This window comes from Antedon mediterranea, chromosome 1, assembly GCF_964355755.1.
Source record: "Antedon mediterranea chromosome 1, ecAntMedi1.1, whole genome shotgun sequence".
NCBI lineage: Eukaryota > Metazoa > Echinodermata > Crinoidea > Comatulida > Antedonidae > Antedon > Antedon mediterranea.
Genome location: NC_092670.1, coordinates 4,892,380 through 4,917,574, shown reverse-complemented (window position 1 = coordinate 4,917,574; position 25,195 = coordinate 4,892,380). Strand labels below are relative to the sequence as shown.

Below are 25,195 nucleotides of genomic sequence, written 5' to 3'. Positions count from 1 at the left end.
TTGCCTTTCCTGGAATAAGCGAATGAACAAGGTGTTCTGTTAACTTTAATTTGACAATTTGACACCATAATTACGAAATGTGTATGCTAATAATCATATTATAATAATATTATTACTAGTAGAGCATGACTTTTAAACATCAATTATATATTTAAATTGGAAACACTTTTGCTGAAATCCATCATTACAATGCATTTTTAACAAGGAGAGTTTGCGACCTATTGTAAAAATATAATAATACCGGGCTTGTTCAACAGCGTTCCTATTCTCATCCAGTCAGGGTCAAAGTTTACCATACCATATAATAGATCCGAAAACTCTTTCTCTTAATGGAAAGACCCAATAGCAATGATGTAATACTATGATGATGCCGTTTTATTTTATAGGTAAACTTAAAATGTTTCATGGATTTTTTCAATGTACTAGGCATAAGTATCAAGTACAGAGTTGGCCAAATCATCATACAACAGAATGTAATACCCCTGACGATCGCAAAGCTATAGTGATTTGTATATGGATTTTTAGTGCGTCATATCCCGAATTTAGAGATTCTACGTAGGTGTGAGGAATTTGACGCCATATGAAAAGATTCAGGATGTTTGTTGATGGTTGCTTTGTTAAGCACGATCATACATGTGCGCAGTGCATCATCCACGATCATACATGTGCGCAGTGCATCGTCCACGATCATACATGCGCGCAGTGCATCATCCACGATCATACATGTGCGCAGTGCATCCACAAACTGATGAAAAAGTTATGATCCAGCAAGGTACTAATGTTCCTTGTTCTGCATTTCTCCATCTTGGATTTTAAAACAACTTTACACAGAATTGTATTTAATGTTAAATTTTCTTAATCATTTTTGATGTGTATAGCCTATAATATTAATAGTGCTATAACTTTTCATATACTTTTATTTTTCTTGATGTACTGAAAATGTCTGACTTCAGTGTGGCGAATTTTAACCTATACATAAATTTATACATGTTTTACTTAGTAGGCTTGAATATTCAGACGTTTTTTTTAATTAAAAAAATATTCTTATTTCTGTTCTATTTTATTCGTACAATTCATATAATTTGAATCAGGATATAACTTTGAAAACATAACAGGTGCTTGATTTTAAAGTGTTGAAATATCAATTCATATCATTGGCAAATATTTCAAATGCTGGAATCTGTTTGAACTCTTGATCCAACTATAAAGTATAACGTCGATCAAATACATTTCTAATTATGTATAATCATTGCTTCGGGATTAAATTGAAATAATATATAAGTGTCCTTGTTTTTAAAAATTCTATAGACAGGTGGAAAGACATCTCCAGGCTGGGAAGGGGAATTCGTGCATGTATCGTTTACAATTCATAAGATCTGTAAGGTAAATAGAGAGAATATTTTTTAGGATGTATTCAATATTTTGAAACCGATAAAACTAGATTAAAACTAGAGAAGTTTTTATAATTTAGCACATCATGCTGTCACCGTACTATAAAGCTCATAATTTAAGTCTACGTTTTGTAATAACTAGAACTCTGAAGCAACAATGTTGTTTTTGAAAACCGTTTTAGGAGAGTTATATATTTTTATCGATCATTAATTTTCTCTTTATATTTTAATTTGTTTTTATTGTACATGTCTACTCATTATGCTAATGATCAGGTGTCAATAATGTTCAGAATTGTTTATCGTCAGTGGGATCGATCAGATTGTCTGACAAACAATGAATCTAGGCCTATAGTAATTATAATGATAGTATCCAAAAAATTTTTAGCCGTACAGTGTTTGTATGAGGAATCTACTTAGACCTAAGCACAAGGACCGTCGAAACCGGATACAGAAACCGGTTACGATGACAAATAGGCCTAGTCCCCAAAAAAAATATGTATTACATCCTATAAAACACAATATTATAATTATATGATAGATGTACAGTTTATGGCTTATGCTTATTGCTTTGAATAATGTAAATAGATTTTACAGCATCAACGTGTACGTAGAATGATGTATTGTAAAAATAGGCCTAACATGTGAAAAGTGACATTATTAAAACAAGGGTTTATCTTATCAAGCAATTCAGTTCCTACCTCCTATACAATGATGACAATTAGAGTGGATCCTTCAACTAAGCATAGGCTACAATCATTAAAACTAACAACAATCGACTTCTGGCCAAATGAGCCTATCCGTGTAACCAGTACATTTAAAATGCATCCTAAACTACTAATCCAATTAACACGATTCAATAGTTGGCCTACATAAACAATATAGGCCTACTGTACCTGGAATGAAACCCATTTCCATTACATCTCTATCTCGTCCCCCATCCCTACTAACAATATACTAGCTGCTGCGTAAACTCCCTACTTTGATTTGGTAAAACGCGAGTATAGTAGACATTGTTATTGATATACCAAAGTAATATTTCATACTTGATGATTTACGCAAGCAGCGTGTTAACTTGACACGATTAAGCAGTATTAATGATGAAGAAATGAAAATTAAATCAATTAACTTTATAACGGTAACCTACAAAATTACGATTAAAGGTACTTTCACACATAACATTGTAGTTGTCTATGAAATCACTGCAGTTATCGTAGACATATTAGGCTTACATGTGAATGTTATCATTCTTAATTTATTATATAAAACATCAGCATTCTACAAAAGCGACACGAAATGACACTATTACAACGTCTACTATGACATTACATTGTATGCTTACGCTGAACCACTGTCTAAACGCTGGAATATTTAAATTTATACGAAATGCTTAAAAAGTAACTTTATTGTATGTGTGTGTATGTATGTTTGATGTTTGTATTAGACCCCTCTAACTTAGTAAGTCTTACCCATTTATTTATAAGGCACTTTATTAACTCGAGCAAACTTGAAATGTTTTCTAAAGTTTGCTAGAGAATAGACAAATTGATAAACTACATAATTTTTTTCAGAACTTAGACCATGCACATTATTGAAATAGTTTACTGGTGGCATTTATGAATCACACTGTAGTTTGCAAACTCATAGGAAAAACTCCGAGTTTGCCACGAAAAGATTCCAAAGGTTTCTAATGTAGATCGGTTGACAAACTTGGCACACTACAGAAATGCATGATGGGATGTGTATCTTTTTGACAAACTAGTTTGCTGATTGTTGTGATCTTGTCCTCCTTTGATCTTCCAGATAGACCAAATGACAGCCTCCAGAAATTAGTAGCACTTATAGACAGAATTCACACACAACAGCAGTGGCGAACTAGAGTTTGCAAACAAAACTTCGGTAAAGTTTGTTAGTGTAGACATGGCTTGAATCTGAGGCCTAGGCTCTGGCACTCCTAAAGTTCAATGATCGCATGGTGAGTACGCGCAAATTTTATATTTTAAATATGCCCACACGTAGAGTTCCATATCAATATATCACTCAAGAAACTTTTAATTGATTGTCGGAATGTATGGACAAGATCCAATGTGGGTAAGAATGCTTGCAAATACACGTTTATGCTGATCAACATGAACTACTTTATAATACCTTTTATTGTCATCAATATTCATTTAGTGGAAGTCGCTCAACTTTCCTTTGATTTACATTTATAAACCCTACGTCAACACGTATTTCGAACTTTGAGTTCGGGACAGTGGACGACAAAAACAAACGCATGCGTATATAAGCATTGTTCCGTAAATAGACAGAACCTACAATTAAAATTAGTATAAATCCTAACAAAGCTTAGGCGGACGCTTATGTGTGTCTTGTTGATGTTTATTTTGTAACGCTAACATTCCTAGCATGTTTTTATATCATTTCAAACGCAAGTTGAATTTCAAAAAGAGTTTTAACGCTCCCGTTTTTGTGACGTCATCATGGTTAACCATTAACTTATATTATTTTAGTCGATTCAATTTAACGAAACACAGCGAAATTTATGACGTCATTTAAAAAACTTTTCCACAATAAATATGGACAAGCGTGCATGTCTAGCCTCATACAGTAGGTATTTTGCTGTCATCTAAAATTGAAATACGTTTAATAAGACGGTTTTGTTAACTCTCCCACTCGATCTTTAATAAAATCACATTTGGAATTAGATAATCCATGGGCTATCTGTATTATCCACCGGCCTCGTTGCCCGCCCGAGATTAATTTATAAGATTGTTTAATTTGCTTTCATTTGAATATGTCATCTATATGTAATCAGAATGATTATAGCACGTAATATAGGTTAGGCCTACTGACTATATCAATTCAAAAAACAAATTTAGAAGCCAAAGAATATGAAACAGTACTGATATTGAAGCGAAAATGACATGACAAGCTTACGGGGCTACAGTATATCATATGACTTGAGTTTCTTTGCAATACATTGGATTGACTACAGCTCTAGTCGAATTAGTTTTGTTTACATATTATGAATATTATATATCGTGATACCCGGTGTCTTGTTTGGTTTATAGAGGTAATAATCTTCTTATAATCCATCATTACAAACACAGGGGTGAAAATGATCAAATTTAATGAGATAAGAGACTGCTTAGGCTCTTGAATCGTTACTATGAATTATTAGTTCTAATATTAATTATCCGCCGAGACATTAGTCTTCAATTTCTAAATCACAACCTTGGTAAAACAATTCCAGATTCTTTATTATGACACAAAAATGAATTCCTACTTCGGTTTTAATGTTTTTCTTGATTGGTTATGCTCCCCATTGGCACTATAGTTAACATTTTGGTTTGTTTTATGCCGTTGTAGGTGCCGATTCGGTTTTAAGTTGTTATTATTCTGTTATACAATTGATTAGCCTATACTTTATGCTTATGTTCCGACGTTTCCATTTTTGGTTGGAGTTACAAACTCAAGTATATGTGTATTTTGTACGACGACGAAAAAAATACAAAATCTTAACAACGTTTATTTTATTTAAAGATATATTGTCCCCCTAAAAAAATAATTGTTAAATTTTTTTTTTAAATAATGCCATTTTAATATCACATAAAAGTTTGACCAAAAACTTAATAAAAAAAACATTTTCCCCAAAAAAATGTAATTTCAAACAAAATATACCTAAATTGTCTGGAATACAGTGGTTTTTTGTTGAAATTAACCATTTCTTTTGTCTTTTTATAAGTGAAATAATTATTTTTGATGATTTTCTTTTCTACAGAAGTGAATAACTTTATTAAAACTGTGAAATTGCCTATTCAAAATCTGATTTTATTCATCTTTTCTCATGTTTTGGGAGGACAATACATCTTTAACAATTAGTTAATAAATTTACGTAAGCTCATCGAAAACAAATATATTGTGGTTAGATTTGGCTCTACCAAACATGTCTTTTAAAACATACATTGTTTGTAATATTGGGAAAATTATACCCCCTTATTATAGAATTATCAATAGTACGTCGTATTCGAGCAAAAACAAGTTACAATACCGGTAGTTATTATTGTCCTTTTGAAAAAATATATTGACTTATTAGTAATTCACTTTGACCAAGTTTTTGGTTAAATTGTTCCGTTAATTTTATCTTTTTATAAGTAAAACCATTATTTTTCGTTTCCTACTATAAAAGTGAATAAGCTATGATCTTATTAATATTTACTTTTTATTCTATTTATTTTGACAATAGATCTTTAAATCTCAGCTAGCTACAGGCTCATTGTCTTCTTATGTTTTTTCAACAGTTGATGTTTGAATGTTTACATTTAAAACGCAATATTCAACCACATATTTATCTTTTTACTAATAATACGATATACAACCTAGACTAGATCCAGGCTTGAATTTCAGATATCATTGTGTTGTAAATGAATTAAATTTGTTAAATTAATTAAAAAATGTGTGACATAAATCACGAAGAAAAAATACTTATTCAGACTTATTTTCAGTGTTAGATAGTTCAACCTGATGTTTACCAAGAACGTAACATTTATGCTACCTTATTATCATAGTCAGAGTAAAGGTTTTGCCAAAACGTTTCTTTTTTCGATTTGTTTTAAAACCCTCATTATTTACACCATTATGTAGAAAGTAGTCTGGGTTGTGGGACAGAGTTTTGTTTTAATATTAGAAAAAAGATAAATAGTTTGTCACATATGGCATTTCATACGTATACTGGTTGCGCTTGGATATTTTCAGAAAAAAATCGAAATAAAAACAAATAAATAAATAAATAAAAAAGACAATGAATGTTTTGGGGCAAGTGTATGTAGAAAGTAGAAAGTGCTTATTAAAAAAAAAAATTAAAATCGTATTGTAACACAAAACAACTGATGATCATAACAATTTGCCTGTACCTGGCATTTAAATTATTTTGTTATCATTTGTGATTACACCGGTGAATTGTTCATAACCTGACACAGGTAATTTAAGTGTATTTAAGTGTATTATTTCATGACGTTTTGCCTAATTATTACCAAGTGTCATACACAATCAGATGTCACGACTTGTGGATATTGTATTGCGTTGAAATACCTCTTTCAACGCAAAAAGATCAGGTTATAATTGTAATGGTCGTTAGAGATTATGTCGCTAATTGTCAGAGCTTAACTCGTGATACGATGTGCGATTTCAACATTACAGCATGCTATTTTACTTCTATTTAGCTTTAAAACGGTTTAGATGAGGTTTATTTATCTGATTTATTACTGCACAATTACAGTTTAGTATTAAATTAAAATAAATCAGCAATGAGTGAGGTTTATAATTAGTTTTGCAATAATGTATTTCTTCCTTTCAAAATACTTTATCTAGTTTATTCAATTCAATCGTAAATATATAAAAGTTTTGGTGTTGTCGATAATAAGAATAATAATTATGTCAATGGTTGTTATCGTATCACGTGGTGTACTTTTGTTTATTGATTTACATTATGGTAGGCCTACTCAACCGCCAGCTTGTACCAACGAGATTTTTCAGCAAAGTAGTCTGATAAATGGGACGGACAATGAAACTTGTAGAGTTTTCCTCAGCGGCAAAACCTGGCGCCACTTTTTTTTACCATGGAATTTTGGAATAGGAAAAAAGTGTAGGAGTTACTAATAAATAAACAAACTGCCTCTGCTCAAAATACAAAGCCTCTCAATTTTCTAGGTATTTAAAATTCGTATCTACATTTGTTATTTTATTTTGAGAGCTACTTTGACAAATGGATTAAATAGTGTTATTTGATTTTATTTTATGAAAATTTTTCTTTAAAAAACAGACTCTAGTTACAGATGAGTTACAGTACTGGTAATCAGAATTGAATAAAAAGTTAATGAAATCAAAATATACCAATGCTTTTGAATTAGAGGCAGCACTTCTTGAGAAATGTGAAAGAAAAATAATTTCTGCTTATACTGGAATTATAATTTATGTATACATATTTTTTTTTTTCATTTACCAGTATCGGTAGTTATTTCATTTATAATTATCATGAAACTATTGAAATATAATTTAAATAATTTTTATAAAGAAGATGTTAGTTATTTTATTATACTGTAATTTTTTATCCTAAATTATATAATTATATATTCTAGGTTATTTTTATTTTTTTAGTAATGTGTTTTGTTGTGGGTCCCTACGAAACAAGTTTTTAACTTCTAGAAGGGATCCATGATAATAATGACTACCAATTACTGCTTTATCTATGTTCACTTTAATATCTTTTTTCTATTTTGTATATATTCATTCATTATTATCTAAATAAATATTATCTGAATCTGAATCTTGAATCTTGAATCTTTTGAGAATTTTGTCACTTGATCGACATTCTTTCCTTATAAAGTAGCAGATCTTTAGGATGAGTTTGAAACGTAATATATATGAAGGGAAAAAATATATAATATATAAAAATATATAGGCCTACAAAAGCATACTAAGAATGGAAACAAAAATAGCAATTTCGATTTCAAAGAAAGTTATCAAAATGATTATCAAATAAAGGTGAGTGAACCTCACAAAAAGACACAACAAAAATCGTCGTGTTTATAAATTATTTATCATTCATATGTCGTCTACATACACTATATAATAGCAGTAATACCATTAGAACAAGTAGAATGGTATTTGGTATTTATCCATAGTTTACTTTAAGATTATCGATGCTAGTTTGATCATCATCTCTTATCGTTTAAACAATAATACAATCGCATCAGACAAATACTTTGTTGTTTTCAAAAGGCAATGCCTGTTTTGCTTTCTACTTAGTAAATGTAATTCCATGTTCTTGTTAATATAGGTCTGTTGCTGGAGTTACAAAACAATTTTCAGTAAAAACAAATCATCAAATGTATATACATTATGCTTCGATCAGATGTTGTTTCCTGAGGTATATAGTAATGCTGGATTATTCACCTTAGGTTTGTGCAAAGTGCTGTTATATAAAATACGTCATGTGACCACATGTGTACGTATGTAAAATCACGAACCACTTCTAGTAACTCGTATTAATATCAAGCCGTTTACATGAAAGCATGCTTCAGCAAGTTATTTTGTGAAAAACATATCGATACTGCTTTTATGCCAGAAATATATTCGTGTGACACGCGAGGAAAACTAGTGTTCTATGTAAGGATACCACATCCATTTACTTGATAATTTACCCCTACGGTATTGCATGATGGGGAGGACATTTGATTGTTTTGACATGATCTACTGTAAGACTGTTTACACTATATCAAACAATTGTGGGAAAAACAGTTTGATGTGCCCAAATAGTATGGTAGTGATATCCTTAAATATGGTAATGATGTGACATCATCATGTACATGGGAACATCACATTTTTGTTGTTACATAAAGTTTGATAGTGTAGACAGAGCTTCAGGTCCATGAATCAGCCAATTGTACGGACGTATATTATATTAATAGGAATTTTGAGGAGGAAAAGAGGGGTATATAATCACAGAAATGGTTGTACGGTTGATACCTTTATAGCCGTAACTTATTTTAAAGCTTAGTTCCCACTAGAGACGCAACACAAGGACGTAACTGAGTTGGCCAATCACAAGCGATAAATAATTTTGAACTGTCGCTTGTCATTGGTCAACACGATTGCGTTGCCTTTACGTCCTTGCGTTGCGTCTCTAGTAGGAACCAAGCTTTAAGCAATCTGAGCTCCAGACAACTGTGAGGTTTGTGTGTGCGCGCATCGATCAATTTCACTGAAAAATGGTGACTTGATAATTACACGTATTGAAATTAAACTTGTATAAATCCTATGTTGATTTATAATTATTACCCTTGTATTTAAAACCTCAGCTAGCCGTACTAATTGGTGGATAGGATTGAATAATAAGTTGGATGTCACGACTACGCTGAGCCACGCATCATCAAAGTAACTCAGTGGGGACAGTATGATGTAACTATTAAGCCACAGTAATCACATATCTATTGATACCAGTTATAAACGACGGATACATAATAATTTTTCTTGATTATATTCTTGATTACATTTACTTAGGCCTAGTTGTATTGGTTTGATCATTGATTTACGACTGCATTAAATCTTATTGTGACCTTTGCCATCATTGTCTTCTTTTTACTTATTGCTAGAGCATCACTATCATCGTTATCATATCAATATCGTCATTATCATTATCGTCACCATCATTGTCATAGTCTTGATTGTCATCATCATTAGGGCGTCATCCATTATCGTCATCATTATTATCATCATTATCATTCTCACCATTGTTATCGTCATTATCATTGTCGTCACCCTCACTATCGTAATCATCTTGATTGTCATCATCATTATAGCTTCATCTATTATTATCATCATTTTCCTCCTATTATTGTCATTATCATCAGTATTTTCATCATCTTGATTGTCATCATCAATACCATCATCGTTATTATCGTTATCATCTATTGCTATCATTATTATCGTCACCATCATTATTGTCATCGTGATTGCTATCATTATCATTATTATCGTCACCATCATTATTGTCATCATGATTGCTATCATTATCATTATTATCGTCACCATCATTATTGTCATCATGATTGCTATCATTATCATTATTATCGTCACCATCATTATTGTCATCATGATTGCTATCATTATCATTATTATCGTCACTATCATTATTGTCATCGTGATTGCTATCATTATCATTATTATCGTCACCATCATTATTGTCATCGTGATTGCTATCATTATCATTATTATCGTCACCATCATTATTGTCATCATGATTGCTATCATTATCATTATTATCGTCACCATCATTATTGTTATCGTGATTGCTATCATTATAATTATTATCGTCACCATCATTATTGTCATCACGATTGCTATCATTATCATTATTATCGTCACCATCATTATTGTCATCACGATTGCTATCATTATAATTATTATCGTATCATTTATATTGCCAACATTGTTCAGCTTCTCATTATCGTCAGATCACAAGATATCTGGGTATCAATCTTATTTCAACGTCACTATAATAAACATTATACTCATCACATTTTCTATTCTGTTAATTATGCACTTTCCGAAAAAATATTCTTGTCACCACTTATTGTAACCTTCTTTATTCATTAATACTACTATCATAAAATAACACAATCATACATTTTTCTATCCTGAACTTTGACTCAATATTAATTAGAGATCCTTCCAGTCAATTAATGATGTCCTTGGGATAAGATACTTCTTATTTTAGTAGCCTTCTTCACGTATTCCCACTTGTAAGCTATTACTTAGAAATTAAACAGGTTTTTTTTTTACAATTACTAAATTAAGTCCTGTATACAAATTGATTATCTTTTATGTAAATGGTTGCTCCTGTCACATGTGACATCTTGCCGAGGGATATGCTAAGCTAATTCGAGCAGATCATCCATGTAATTTTCATAATGGATTGATTTTACTTTATTTTCATATGGTGACTGGTATAACCATGCTAAGGTAAAACCAGGTGATTTACCTACATGTCAGCTGGTCTATCAATCAATAAATCTTCCAATACGAATGGTCCATTTTGGATGTGTAGGTACAGTAATTAAGTAATCTATAATAAGTCGAATTTTAGACATGGTATTGGATATTTTAACACAGTAATAATGTACAATTAAATGAGTTGATGAATTATAAATACTTTTTGATTTGAGTGACTTACAAAATGGGGCAACTTGTCTGCTTGAATCACAATAACAGTGCATCGACTGAGTAAGTACTATCGTCAACTGTATAGACAGGACGTATGCGATTCCAACAGGAGAGGTGACCACTTAAGATGGCCGCCAAATATTATTTGGATCTAAAATAATATTAACATAGGCCTAACATAAATTAAAACATGATTTTGTTTAAAGATGTATTGTCCCCCTGAAAAATAATTCTTAACAAAATGTTAGTTGAATATGCCAATTTTATGTAACATTAATAGTTATGACCAAAAATTGGATCGAAAAAGAAAAAACTGTAATTTAAAGCAAAAAATGGCCAAATTGGCTGCCAGCCAGTGGGTTTTTGGTTGAATTTAAACATTTATTTTGTCAATTTATAGGTGAAAATATTTGTTTTTCTATGGAAGTGATTAGGCCTAACTTTATTAAAACTACAAAATAACATATTCAAAATCTGATTTAATTAATCTTCATTGTTAATGTTCTTGAGAGACAATACATCTTTAATCACTTTGCTTGAAATAGTTATATTGTTAAATCGCAATGAAATGAATCATTTCTTGAAATTAACTAGCATATTTGCATACCATACGAGTACCGTTATGCTACGTTATCGTTGTTAAGCCTGGTTTCCATAAAATCGCTACACCGTGTCGCCGACTGCTGTCGCCGACAGAGCGTAGCGATTCTATGGAAACGCTAGAATTTATCGGGGATCTAGTACGCGAGCGCTAAATATTCTTTGGTACACGCGTATACGACTCATCGCCGACAAAATCGGCAAAGTTGAACATGGTTGAACTTTGCCGATTTTGTCTGCGATGAATTGGGGAGACCTCCCCGATGCGCGTCGGCGACATTTGCGCGTGTAGCGATTTCAATGGAAACGGTGTAGCGATTTTATGGAAACCAGGCTTTACGTAGTCCTATCACACACGCTTGTAAACGCAGACGTATTAATACAGTTATGATAGGTATCTGGTAGACTGGTAACAGTCTTCCACATAAAGTCTCGTGACAGCCACATAATCAGACGTGGTGAGTGCGTATCCTAATACACTGCAAATTGAAATGACACTTTTGTAATGTACTACGATCCTCGTTTGGCATTTAATCATGTTAAGTTTTGCAATATGTTATACATTTCATAATATTTTGGTAAACTATTATACATTATCGATGTTATTTATGAACCACATGAGAATAGTACAATTCTGTGATGGTTATAAAAACATAATTTTACTAGCCGCAATGCCTGGGGGTTTGCTTAAAATATTCGACATATAACCTCTGTTACCCCTGGAGAGTGTTTACAATTTTCCGCATTTGTCTTCGATGCAACTTTAAACTCCTTACTCAAGTAACTATATGCCATGTACAAACAATTTGTAATTAGCGAGGGGACATTAAATGTTACAAGAAACATCAGGCAAACATGTACTTGTGAATGTCTGTCTCTCATTATGGTATATGGTATAGTTATAATTTGAGGATTCAATAATAATTCATATTATGTAATAAATATGTTCACTGAGAGAGATAACGGTTATCATAAATGGTCTGAAACCTGTTTGCTCGTAAATTGCAACTTAATAAAAGTGGCTAGTACATTTTTACGTTAAAATAATCAAACAATAACAAGTTTCAATTAGAAATATTGCTAATCATTAATGCTAAAGTAATATAAATAAACATTAATTATTCCACAGTAAACATTGCATAACAGTGCGACAGTTTGAGTAAGAGAAGCCGACATCTTAAGCCTGTTTTCCTGTCGACGTTATTCGATGCCATCGTTAACAATAATCGGCAATCTTCTACGTAAACATTGAAATGTTAATGATTTACAGGAAAAAGCACTCGCTATCGTTATCATTTCAACTTGTCGTTGTTGAACTGTTACGATAGCGTCGAATAACGTCGACAAGAAAACGGGTTTTAAACGCGGTTCCCACTAGAACGCAACACAACGGCGTATCGACGGGAAGTGATGTAATCACAAGTGGGAACCGACGACGCAATAGTGCTGCAAGCATCGTAGGTTTGATTTCACGCAGGCGGGGGCAAACACAATGATTGGACGGGCATTTTCTTATGTTACGTAGATTGCGTTACGTTGCCTCGCTAGTGTGAACCAAGCTTAAGTTACGTGTGAGTATTACCATGCTCTGTGTTGCTGCAAACTCCATACATTACTTTAAAATTACTTGCGATATTAGATATTGTTATTAGTTTCAATTTATTCCATCATAACTCTAATCCGTATAATCCTATTATATCTACTCTCAAAATTTAATTATCCCAATTTACCCTTTAATTTCAACGTGGCGATTATCTTTAACTTATTATTAATTCCATGATAATCCCTTTCACGACGAATTAATTATTAGGCCTATTTCATTTATTGATTTATTTAGGTGTTAGTCCAACGCCTTACTTTTTTTATGAGATTGATTTGCTGGATTTAGTTGAGTTATAAGTTATTGGTTTCTCATTTGCTGGTACTTGTTTCGTTGTTTGAGCGGGTTTGTTTCTTTGACAATGTCGTGGGAGGCTGTTGTTGTGTCGGTTATGTTGTTTATGCTGACTCGGTTCTAATAAATGGTTTTTGCTTTGTTGATTCGTATAATCATGATGTTTTTAGTATCATGAATGATTTTTGTTCGATCAGATTTAATATTTGATTTCAGATTTGCAATAAACTTAATTCAGAAAGATGTTTCTTTGTAGACATTGGAACATATAGGTTTAAACTAACTATCAAGACCCCACCCCCTCCTCATAACCCTTGGGAAAACTACCCATTCATATTCATACAGTGGTGTTAATGTTGTAGGGGAGGGAGAATGGGTGTTGCTCTCCATTGCTATTGGGAAATAAAGGAAAATGGTTGAGTTAGTGGTGCGGGGAGAGGGATCGAATAGTTGTCCGGTGCTGCGTCTGCGGGAGGGTGGGTATTTATGCAACCGAGGAGAAAGTTTGTCCGAGGCAGTGTAGATTTATTCATCCGAAACACTGTACAGTATTAATATTGTGAAATGGAACTTTAATATCTTATATCGAACTTTAAACTTTCGAATACCTGTAAATGCAATTTGATCTTGAAAACAGAACTTGACCGTGAGGTGAAATGTGATCAACAACAACTAGCCTTATTACTGTAGGCCTCTTTTGCATACAGTAACGTTTGACACTGTATAAAAGATTATTACTGTACACTTAAAATGATAACGTATAAAGTTTGTATGTATTTGTACCGATTTTAACAAAAACATCTATTTCTAAAACACCGCTTCGTGTGGAAGCTGTTGGTGGTGGCATTCAAAATATTGGAAAATACAAGCAAAAACAGCAGCGGAGAAATAAAATAAGAAAGCTAGGCCAAGGTCAACTGTAATATTTTAATTTGGAAGCACAGCATTTTGTGGCTGATACCGGTAGGCTAACTTAGCAGGAAACTGACGTTAAAAATGGCCATGAAGGTAAGATATATTTTTATGTAGTGAGAAAATTGAGAGAGAAGTTTTAATCAATGCAATATGAACGGGGGTGGGACTACTGGACTACAGCAGTAAATAATTTGTAGGCCTACATGTTGTTGTTTCCTGACTTATTAATATCATCGTTTTGATGACAGTTTTAATTACAGAGAAATTCCTAATTATGGTGTTTCTTGAAACTTGTTGATGTTCAGAATACTATAACCGCATACAGTAGCCTACTAAAATAATAAAAAGCCTACCTGCATGGTAATTCATTACAGTGGTATAATCCATCATTGGTATACGATGGTAATTCAATGCATACATACAAGTTTCAGATAGTTGTATACAGGAACCTAGGCCTACAACTTGAATAATTCGATGGGAAGTGTACACTTATTTCGCAAGTCATCACATCGTTGACAAGTAATACAGCATTTTTTACTAGTAGGGTAGGCCTACAGTATGTATATGTTCAAGTAACTATATTTATTCATAAAAAAGAAATCAATAATACAACGGCAGCCAAAAGGCTGAAAAGTAGTATTTACAATATTAGATAAAAAGAATATATAAATATGTGTAGTTAGTTAGTTTAAACGAGTATTCCTTTAAAGCAATTAACTTTGCTTTTTTATGAATAAAGGAATGTGTGGGTTAAAATGTCAGCTATGTGACGTTCTCGTAATAATGTAGTGGCCTTACTTTTCATTTATGTAGACCTATCTCAGTTTCATAGTTAATTCAATTCAACATGATGACGTGCTGGTTCGGTCCTATTCTGGGTTCCAGAAGGCGTTTTGATCAATATTTTGGCACATATGGCGTTTCATACGTGTATTGAGCTTGTCAGAAAAATTTCAGACAAATTTCAGACAAACATCGAAAAGCCTCGAAATAACCTACTAGGGGTAATTGAAATTCTCTTTCCTTCTTACAATCTTCTTTTTAAAAGAAGACAATATAACTTTTTAACGTCTTCCTGCCTTCCTTGTCATTACTTGAATTGAATTTAAAGTAACTTGCTTCTCTCACCAGTTTTCGCCGGTGCTTTATCTAGCTTATGTAGGTCCTTATAATTTTCTTTAAAGAAATTTTATTATTCCACAGAGTATTTATGTAAAATATACGTCCGCGATAGTAAGTCCTGTAAATCCTAAAAATGCAAAACGCTTCTTTTGTGGTGTTACTTTCACCTTTTATATTAAACAATTAAGTTTAATATCTTTATTCTATTGTCGATGTTTTATTGTTTTATTCGTAATGTTGTTTGATGTTTTTGTTTGAAACGGTTTGATATTTGCGTTACGTTCAAATGGACTAATGTTTTTTGAATTGATAAAAAACACATTACCGTTTATTACCATTTTCATGTGCCCTTTGTATTGGTCAATATTATGCATTTACACGAATAAACGTGCTTCGTAGGTGAATAGTTTATATCTTAAGTTTCTTCGTTGTTATAAATGGTTGACTGAACTACAGAAGTAGGCCTATGTTTGTGTCTTGTGTTTTTTCATTAGCAAAACAATCTGACGATCTTGATACGAGACATTTACTCATTGATACCTCTCTAAATGTTGTCATTTTTGGCTCCATGTGATGTTCAAGTTCCAAAGCTGTTCAGCTTACCAATGGGGTTAACTTTACATTTAGCATTCTGGCCGAGTTTCACGTCAACGTGGGTAGTAGTCGACTTGTAGCCTACTCGTCCACAGATGATATCATCATTGACTTTTGATAACTTGACCGGCTAGTTTTTTCTGTCGGTTTACATGGCATTAATATGAGATATTATTATAAGATATAGGGTTACGGTAATAACGGTGGAGATGTTTCTTGGTCCAGGGTTCAATCATGACCTAGTGTCAGGCAGGTAATTCACGAATGTGTCTAGGACTACTTCACTCCCTAAGCCTCAAATGAGACTAAGATTATAAGAACGATGCTTTGCCATCCTATACAATAATTGCGTATGAAAAAAAAAATAGTTTGTGTGTCGCAAAAATAATGAAAAGAAACCGGACGATCTTAGGACGACAGCATTACAATAATAATGACATCAATGCATAATAATGACATTTACAGAGTTATTGTCCACTTATTATTATTCCGACCTACTTACTGTCCAAGAATAACTGTCTTTATTATTGTTGCATTTTCATCTATAATAGCGGCGTCTTTGATGTCATCAGAACAATAACCAATTTTTACCGACACATTAATTAAATAATATGCTTGCTTTCATTTATTATGATTGGTATATTTGTACAGATATTCATGTCTTGTATAATAAAGGAGAATATTCTGGATTTTTTTTTTTTTTAGAAACCCACGTGTATCGAAAACCCAGCATTCGATCCAAGAGACGATGATTCTCTTGCTAGTCCTTCATTTATAGAAACACGATCTTCAAAAGATGAATTCGTACAAAACCAAACGACCACGGTGATGACAGCAAATAACAGCGACGTGCGAAGCCGATGCCTATGTGTTTCATCTGAGAGGGCAGTGTCCATATACGAAATAGCACTTGTTGCTTTAACGCTGATGGCTCTTGTTATCGGTGTTTCGTTGGCAGTTAAATTCACAGGTAGGTGTGAAAATGTACAGACTTATAACAGCGTTAAAGCAAATTTACACAGACGAGCGGTAGGAACGGTAAAAAAAAAAGAATCTTTGTTGTTCGTTATGACCATTTACACACAACGCGGAGCTGACGGGCGGTTTCCGTATAGATACAGATTTTACGTGAGACAAGCTACGAGTCTAGCCAAACATCTTCAAAACTTCAGATAACTTATTACCTTTTAAAATGAATTTTTAAATTGTGTGTATGTAATAGTTTATTATTATTAGGTCAATGCTATTATTATTTTCTAGATCAGCGTTATCTTAAATATTGTGTTGTGGATGGGCAAAGCAGGATTGGGCATGTGTTGTCGATATACGTTGATACTTTTAATGGATTTCATTATTCCTAAAATACATAGTATTATAAACATTCGGTTATACTCGGATTAAAGAACACTATTTATTAGACTTGAGGCTATTTTTTTTAAATACAGAAATCGACAAATAAAGCGAACACAGAATAAATGAATACTCATGCATTTAAGACTTTAAATCTCTTCCACTTATCCATCGATTATCATATTTGCAATTAAACGTATAGTAATCAATAATAACAAGCTAACATTTTGAATGCTTACGTCTTTTCTAAATCTCTATTATCATTTTATGTACATTGAATCATTTAATAGTACGTTCTATTGCATGTCATGTGACCCACAATCGTCCAATCAAATGACAGGAATTTATTTAGGTGTTATATTATAGTAATCAATAATAACAAGCTAAAGTTTTGAATGCTTTCGTCTTTTGTAAATCTCTATTATCATTTTATGTACATTTAATTGAAAATCCCTTTGATTTGATAGTACCAAGACGTTAATAGAAAATAATTAGCAAAACATAAAATACATATACTATAATTATGATCAGGAACAATTGGCTAATATCGGGGTTTTTGCGTAACAAGTTTTGCTAGAGCGGTTTTGAAAATATCTACATAAGTACTGACAGTAATGTTTTGTTTATGGTCTTATCCAAATCATAATTTTTCATTTCTCAATAATAACTATCTCAAAAAGGCGTAAACTAACTGCCATTTTAGTTTATGTACAAAAAAAGGAAAACTACGATTTTGTTAAACATAGTGATGTAATTTCAAAAACCGAAATGTTACATATAATACAGTGCCGTTGCCGCACCCAGAAATGTACTTTACGTAACTCCGAGACTACTCTAAGAGTTGTTCATTACCTGTATTTGTTTGTGTAAAACAGTAGTATATATACTGATACTATTGATGTTAATAATGTTAATTCGTTGACTTTTTAGAAGTGTCTCTTGCGAATGATAAGTATAATTCATATAAATGAACAAAACAAAGTCCTTACACATGAACGATAGCTATTAATTGGCCTTAGTGTCTACACCATTGACAATAAATTCATCATGTACATCTAGTCAACAAGGTATTAACAAAAATAAATGAGTGCAAAATTAAACTAATGTTTGAAATCTGGACATTTAGTGATGTATGTTGTATTATTATCAGTTATATCTAATTTATTTAGTGTCTTCTAAATCTAATCAATTGTTGTCAATGTTATGTTTATTTATTTATTTTTATTTATCAGTGGCACACATTGTCGCTAGTGGTGCAAGTAAAATAAAAAAATAAAACAAGTTAGTGAAAGAAAACAAAACAAAATCAATGGAAAATATATAAAGCTATACTACAAAGTATAAACTACAAACCACGGAGGGTTCTCTATGTATATAATAGATTATATAGATTGATAATATATACAGTATGTTTGGTGTGTTTATTTTTCACCCGCAAACTTATATTAGTAATCTTAAATAAAGTGCTACAACATAAGTAAGTAAACGGAGAAAAAACTTTTCGGCAAACTAATAAAAAAATGGAAGCATTTAAGAAAAAATATGTAAGGAAACATACACTGAAAACATAGACCTCTTAAGATTTTAAAATCTCTAAAAAGAGATTTATGTTTTTCAATCAAAGCATTGATTTTGGAAAATTCCCTTTTTTTTTTAAATTTAATTCAATCACTGATTTGAGAGATAGTTCTAATAATTTACTAAAGGTAGTGATGAGGCTGGCTTGGAGCTTAAGTTTGAGCAGCAGCAGTTGCAGCACCACGTGTTAACATTGACTTGTCAAATCATGACATTGTTGGCGTATAATTTCACCATAACGCATTGAATTATCTCTCCACCTGCTTTTACTCTTACCTAATGTATAACTATATCTCTATATTTACAAAAGTTACTATCACAAGGAAAAATGAAACTATTCCCTGCTATCACAAGTTTAATATTTAATACATTGGGCTAACGGATTGCTAAATAACAAGGTCATATACAGGGCTGCAGTCGCGTTCTCAAGTTAGTGTTTACCCACCAACCGACCGACATAGTGAGCTGTAGAGTCACGTTGCACGCGACTAAAAACGTTCAAACTCAGAATGAACAATGAACAAAAGCTGGCATTTTTTAAAATTTGAAATATATTGTTATAGTATTTAATGACAATGCTTCTATTTTCGACCAAATCAATGCTTCTATACAAATATTATGCCTAAGTAGTTTTCAGAAATAGATTTGTTAACTAAGATTAGTTTGGAGACATCCTGAATTAAGACAGTATCATAAGTTGAAACTGTCAGCTATCGTGGAGCACACCGCATTTAGTTTCTTTTTATTTAAGTAATTTTGGCTCATGAATTTTTGAAAAGCGTATTACGACACAAATCCATCTTGAAATACAAACAATCCATTTGAATCGTAAAAGGTGCAACCTTTCTTACACCATTAACAAACATAGTTCAAATCATACAACTGAAACGAGCAATGAATATCGTTCTTTACGAGGGGAAACCATTACGTTAAATTGAGCAAAGTTTGCCGATCTGAGTGACTGATGAATAAGGTCCTATGGGACGCCACACTCACGTGTACAATTGTGCCGCAAAAGCAGCAGCAAGATTAGGCAAATCGTCCACAGCCAACGTAAAAGAAACAATGATTATTACCTTTCATACTACAATGTTGAGTCTGGCAAATGTATCAACCAGTCTGTTGAGATTCTATTCATATTATGAATTATCGAACTAAGTAAAATCATTTACATTGTGGTAAATTTTTTAATATCTTCCACCCATCAAAATCTATTAAAAAAAATACAAATAATGTACAGCATTTGCAGGATTCGTGTTTTATCGTCTGCTTCTTTTGAAATGATGATGAAAGTTTATGACAATGATAATAACAATAATATAACAAAAGTGTCGATGCATTTAGTCAGAGAGCTAAATATAATATTGAAGCTGAGAGGTTAACGCGAATATTCTCCAAAAGGTTAAAAAAAGTTGTTGAAATAAATCTTTAAATGACTGTACAGTAAGCATATTGATGATGGGTTCTTTAATAAAATATTGAGAATGAAAATACATTTTCAAAACAATAATTTTGACTACTCGTAAGGAATCTTTCTTCACGTCCAATCGATACTGCGCGGTGCAAGTTTGCCGTATTTTGTGATGCAATTTGTTAGGTTCCAAGTTCGAGTTTGTATAAAATGAAATTATAATTTAGGTTGTACAAAATAATTGTTGACATAGATTTATGTAATGTTTACAAGTTTTCCATTACTTAATTATGACATTCGATGGCAAAGATAATGCTATATTTAGCAACTTGTTAAATGTTAGGCCTATCTGTAGCGAAAACAAAAACAGTGTAAAAAATGTATCATTAAGAAATCGTATGTTGTTTTTGTTATTATAATAAATAATATCATAATTTTAGTTAATAAAGAAATTACGACAAGTTTTAAAACAATTAAAAGGGTAAAAGTATTAATTCGGGGTTTTTTTTGTACTGTTTGTGTGATCCTCTTGTTTATTCCAAACAGAGTCCAACTCGTTCGTTTATTAATGCTTTTAATCAACTAACTATGTATGAATATGAAATGAGCATAAACAAAATCTTTGTTACTACCACGCCCCTTCCAGTTCAGATTCGGAGTAAAATACGGAAAACCTAATATTTATTCTCTTGATTTTGAACTTTTGATAATTTCAATTATGAAATTACTTTAATATCTTGTGTTGTCTCCATCTAATGTAAACACAAGCTTGTTATTGTTTATGATAACGTTTGATATCAATTATTATTAGAATGCAACAATTAACAAAATTGATAACTTGTTTTGTAATAGATACACGATGTCTAAAATATGTTCAACTTTAAATTTGTATTCTCCTCCCCAAAAAAAATTTTTTCACTTCTAAAAGGTATACAAAATTACATTTTACGTAAAAGTGAATAACTTTTATAAGACATTAACATGGTACAGTTATTCAACAAAAAATAGGGTGATATTATTTTAGTTTTTTGTTTCTGGTTTTAAAAATAAAAAATTAAAAAATAGGGTGATTTTATTTTTTGTTTTTATTATAGTAGTTTGTTTTTTTCTCCTCACAGCATTTTACGATGGTATTATTAGTTCTGATGACATGGCTGTTGAGAATGGTATAGAAGGTAATGTAAACCCTCAATTCTCTCTCACAAACCAACCTTCCTCCGTACGCACCCACAATTCACAGCTATCTTTGATATTTGTTGATTGTCTTAAAGTAAGCTCTTACTTTTCTATATATATATATCAGGCAAATTTATATATATATATATAATGTATATATAAATCCAAAGGCAAATTACTGAAAAAAATGACAATGCTGTGGGTATCAGTGGCTGGATCTCAATGGAGATACAAAAATAAAAAGCGAAAAGCTAAATCAAAACGATAAAGTAAACAGCCAGAAAAGTTAGCAGAGCTTTCGGGCAACACTAGCCCTTCATCATATATAAACACAAGAGGCAAAGAACATTAATTCTAAACCGCCCGGTGATATACTGAAATTTAATTAATTAATTTGAAACGATAAAGATGAGGAAATAATATATATAAATATTCCTGATTTGTTTATATATATAAAAATATATCAAAAATACTTTTCTTTATTACCAATTGTATTTATCTAATATGTGAACAGTTTTGGTTCTCTTAACCTTATTGTCAATTTATCGATGTATCAAATGTGCTTTTTTGTCATGTATTAACCTTAAAGTGTGCATGCATGAGATCCGACAGTATATTGGAAACATCATGTCAAGATATTCGTCAATATATTTATGTATTATACATTATGGAACATTGATTTTTTTTATAATCTGTCAAAAGTTTATGACATTATGACACTTTGACGATCTGTTTGATAAAAAGATCAGGTTTAACGGCGTACATGATGAAATGTTCGATCGCTGACGAAAACAAGCAATTACACAAACAGTGATAATCTGCGTATTATTATATGTAACATACGTTGCGAGAGTTTCCGAGGATTAATAATTGTTAGCGACGATAAACTTTAGTAGATATACATAGAAATAATAAGATTTTTTTGTTATTTTGTAGGTAAAACTGCTGTCGTAGAACGTATAAAGAAATACGCACTGGCTCCTCCTCCACCTCCTATTCCTCCTCCGTTCCCACCACGATTAAATCAAACAGTAATTAATTGAACATTAATGGGTCAGAGCAGATCAACATAATTAATGAAAACTATACCGTTGTCAGGAAAAATAGTAAACAACGAACACTATTGGAGACTAACCGAAATAAAGGCAGACTATTGTCCATGTTAAAGACTATCGAGTAGGCAGACCAGGCTAAAGTTTCTTCCCACCCCTACATACATTGGTGCCATGACTAAACAACCTACAGCATCGTGTTTGTAGACGGCAGCAGCTAAAACATACAACCACATTGAGAGTTGTAACTATTTTCTACCGATTACAAGTTAATGCAAGTACTTTAGGTGGTTGGCTTTTGATGTAGCGATACTGTGTCAAGAAGAGGTATACAATCTCCGTGGTATAGCCGATAAAAGACGTGATACTGAAAACTGTATTTTATCGCTAGACATGATACTGTACTCGGTGTGCTATTAAATATAACTTATCTTTTTATAGCCGAATGCACATTGATCAAATGTCATCAGGAGTAATATAGTACCGGTTACTTTTAAGTGACCGATACTTAGGGGAATGCTACATTTCCAATATTAGTTTTTGTTCTGTATACTTATTATTGCTGATGACGTTATTTGAAGAGTTTAAGTACCTCATCAAACTACCATTGTTTTTAAAACGTATCTGCGGCAACTGCTTTAAATTATTATATTATAATTTACTTTACTTAATACAATTTTAATTTAGGTAAGTATCTTATCGTAGACCCAAGTCTCTTCCTTGGTAGAGTATCGTTACGCAAATAAAATACGGTAATATAAAAAAATACTGTAGACTGAAAACAGAAATGCCATTTGCGTTTGAATGTGTCCGTTTACGTAATATTTTACAGAGCCCAGAAGGCCTCTCATTTTCTCTGTCTATCACTGGTAAGCTAGATTGAAAAAAAGAAAGTACGATGTGCCCAAATATGGCATCTCCAAGTCCATATATAGGTTTGATAGTGCAGACAGAGCTTTAGTCTTCTGTAATGAAGGTCGCCCGGATCAGTGAAAACACTGCTTTATCTTTCATTACAATTCACGATCTTCTGGAAATGTTTCATACAACATTTACGGTACTTCATAAGCAGGAATTCTATTTTGGAGTGACACGAGACGTATAATATTTATTTTTATATAATACCTAAAACAAATTCCTGTGATTTGGTCGGACGGTTGTGGGTCACATGGCGTGCAATAGTACGCACTATTAAGCGATCGTTTAATAGTATTTTTCATTTAGTGAATGATGAAAGATTATATATCAACTCGGCTCTTGCCTCGTTGAAATATAACCTTTCATCATTCACCTCATGCCATTATTTGTACCATTACACTCATAAACATTCATTATTTGTATAGTATTATTGTTTAATATTAAGTTATATAAACCTGAATGTGGATATAGATAATATTCTCACATATTACTAGAAGTAAGCAATTAGTTGATAGATTAAAATATACTCTAATGCGTCCATGGGAATTAGCCGTTTAATAAGGGTTTTAAGGACGAAGATAATTATTGTTTGTTTTAAATGAAATTATATAACCAGAATAAGATTAAATTGTTAATCTTTTCACATATTACCTGTAGTAGTTAATTACGTTTATTGAAAGCTTTAATTAGACTGACACTTCCTTAAGTTAATATTTATTTATAGCTCTATACGGGAATAAATTTATTAATTTAAATTCATTTTCGATTTTAATCTATTTTTATGGTTTGATGATATTTTTCTAGAGCACGAGATCGAGGTTGACGAATAAATAATAAATATACGATTAGCCTATAAAAACGTTAGGCTATGTGCGTATGTTAGGCTATTCGTGATAATGGCTTTTACAACACACCTGAATAGATTCTGGTTTATGAAAATACTGTGTCACATGATATTAAATAAATGTTCTATTACATTCTTACGTCATCAGAAGTGCAATGTCGTGTTATGCGATACTGCAATTTCATTTTGCGCGTTGGTTTGTTTTATATTGTAGTGTGAGCAACCACACACGCGACACGAGATGCTAGGATGTTGATGGCTCTGATCAGATTGCATTCGTTATAAGATGAAAGATGTTTTTGTTTTTACTCGGCTTCGCCAAAATATACTGTAGCCTTTTATTGTTTACCTCATGAAATGATTTGTCTCATTTCACTCGTAAACATTCATTATTTGTATAATTATTAGTTATGTTATGTCAGACTATGTATTTTGTATCAATATCTTTCTATTTGCCTTGATGTGTGATAATCACTGTAACTTTCCGTAATTTGTAAAAGAGAGAAAGTGAGAAAGTGAAATAAAACATGAACGACAAACAAAAAGCTACAACGTGTTAGTGTGTATCATTCCAGTCTATATGAGTGAACACGTATAACGTAACTTATTTTTCGTCAAAACTTTTTAAAA

General features: G+C 31.9%; 1 protein-coding gene across 2 annotated transcripts; it reads left to right on the top strand.

The window, feature by feature from the left end:
- The first annotated feature begins 1,317 nt into the window (after positions 1-1,317).
- LOC140046079 (uncharacterized) lies at positions 1,318-25,067 on the top strand. 2 transcript variants are annotated; one of them, XM_072090601.1, is made up of 5 exons: positions 1,318-1,383; positions 3,192-3,363; positions 16,942-17,206; positions 21,694-21,750; positions 22,688-25,067. In XM_072090601.1, the coding sequence occupies exons 2-5, from the start codon at positions 3,361-3,363 to the stop codon at positions 22,792-22,794; spliced, it is 432 nt and encodes a 143-aa protein (XP_071946702.1). In that variant the 5' UTR covers positions 1,318-1,383; positions 3,192-3,360; the 3' UTR covers positions 22,795-25,067. The 2 variants fall into 2 exon arrangements, with proteins under 2 accessions (XP_071946702.1, XP_071946692.1); XM_072090591.1 differs by lacking the exons at positions 1,318-1,383; positions 3,192-3,363 and adding an exon at positions 14,302-14,613.
- The last annotated feature ends 128 nt before the right edge of the window (positions 25,068-25,195 follow it).

What these genes read in the sequence shown, in the direction of transcription:
- LOC140046079 (XM_072090591.1), top strand. An exon ending in GTTGGCAGTTAAATTCACAG is followed by an intron (nt 17,207 to 21,693) that starts GTAGGTGTGAAA and finishes TTCTCCTCACAG; the next exon opens with CATTTTACGATGGTATTATT. An exon ending in TGTTGAGAATGGTATAGAAG is followed by an intron (nt 21,751 to 22,687) that starts GTAATGTAAACC and finishes GTTATTTTGTAG; the next exon opens with GTAAAACTGCTGTCGTAGAA.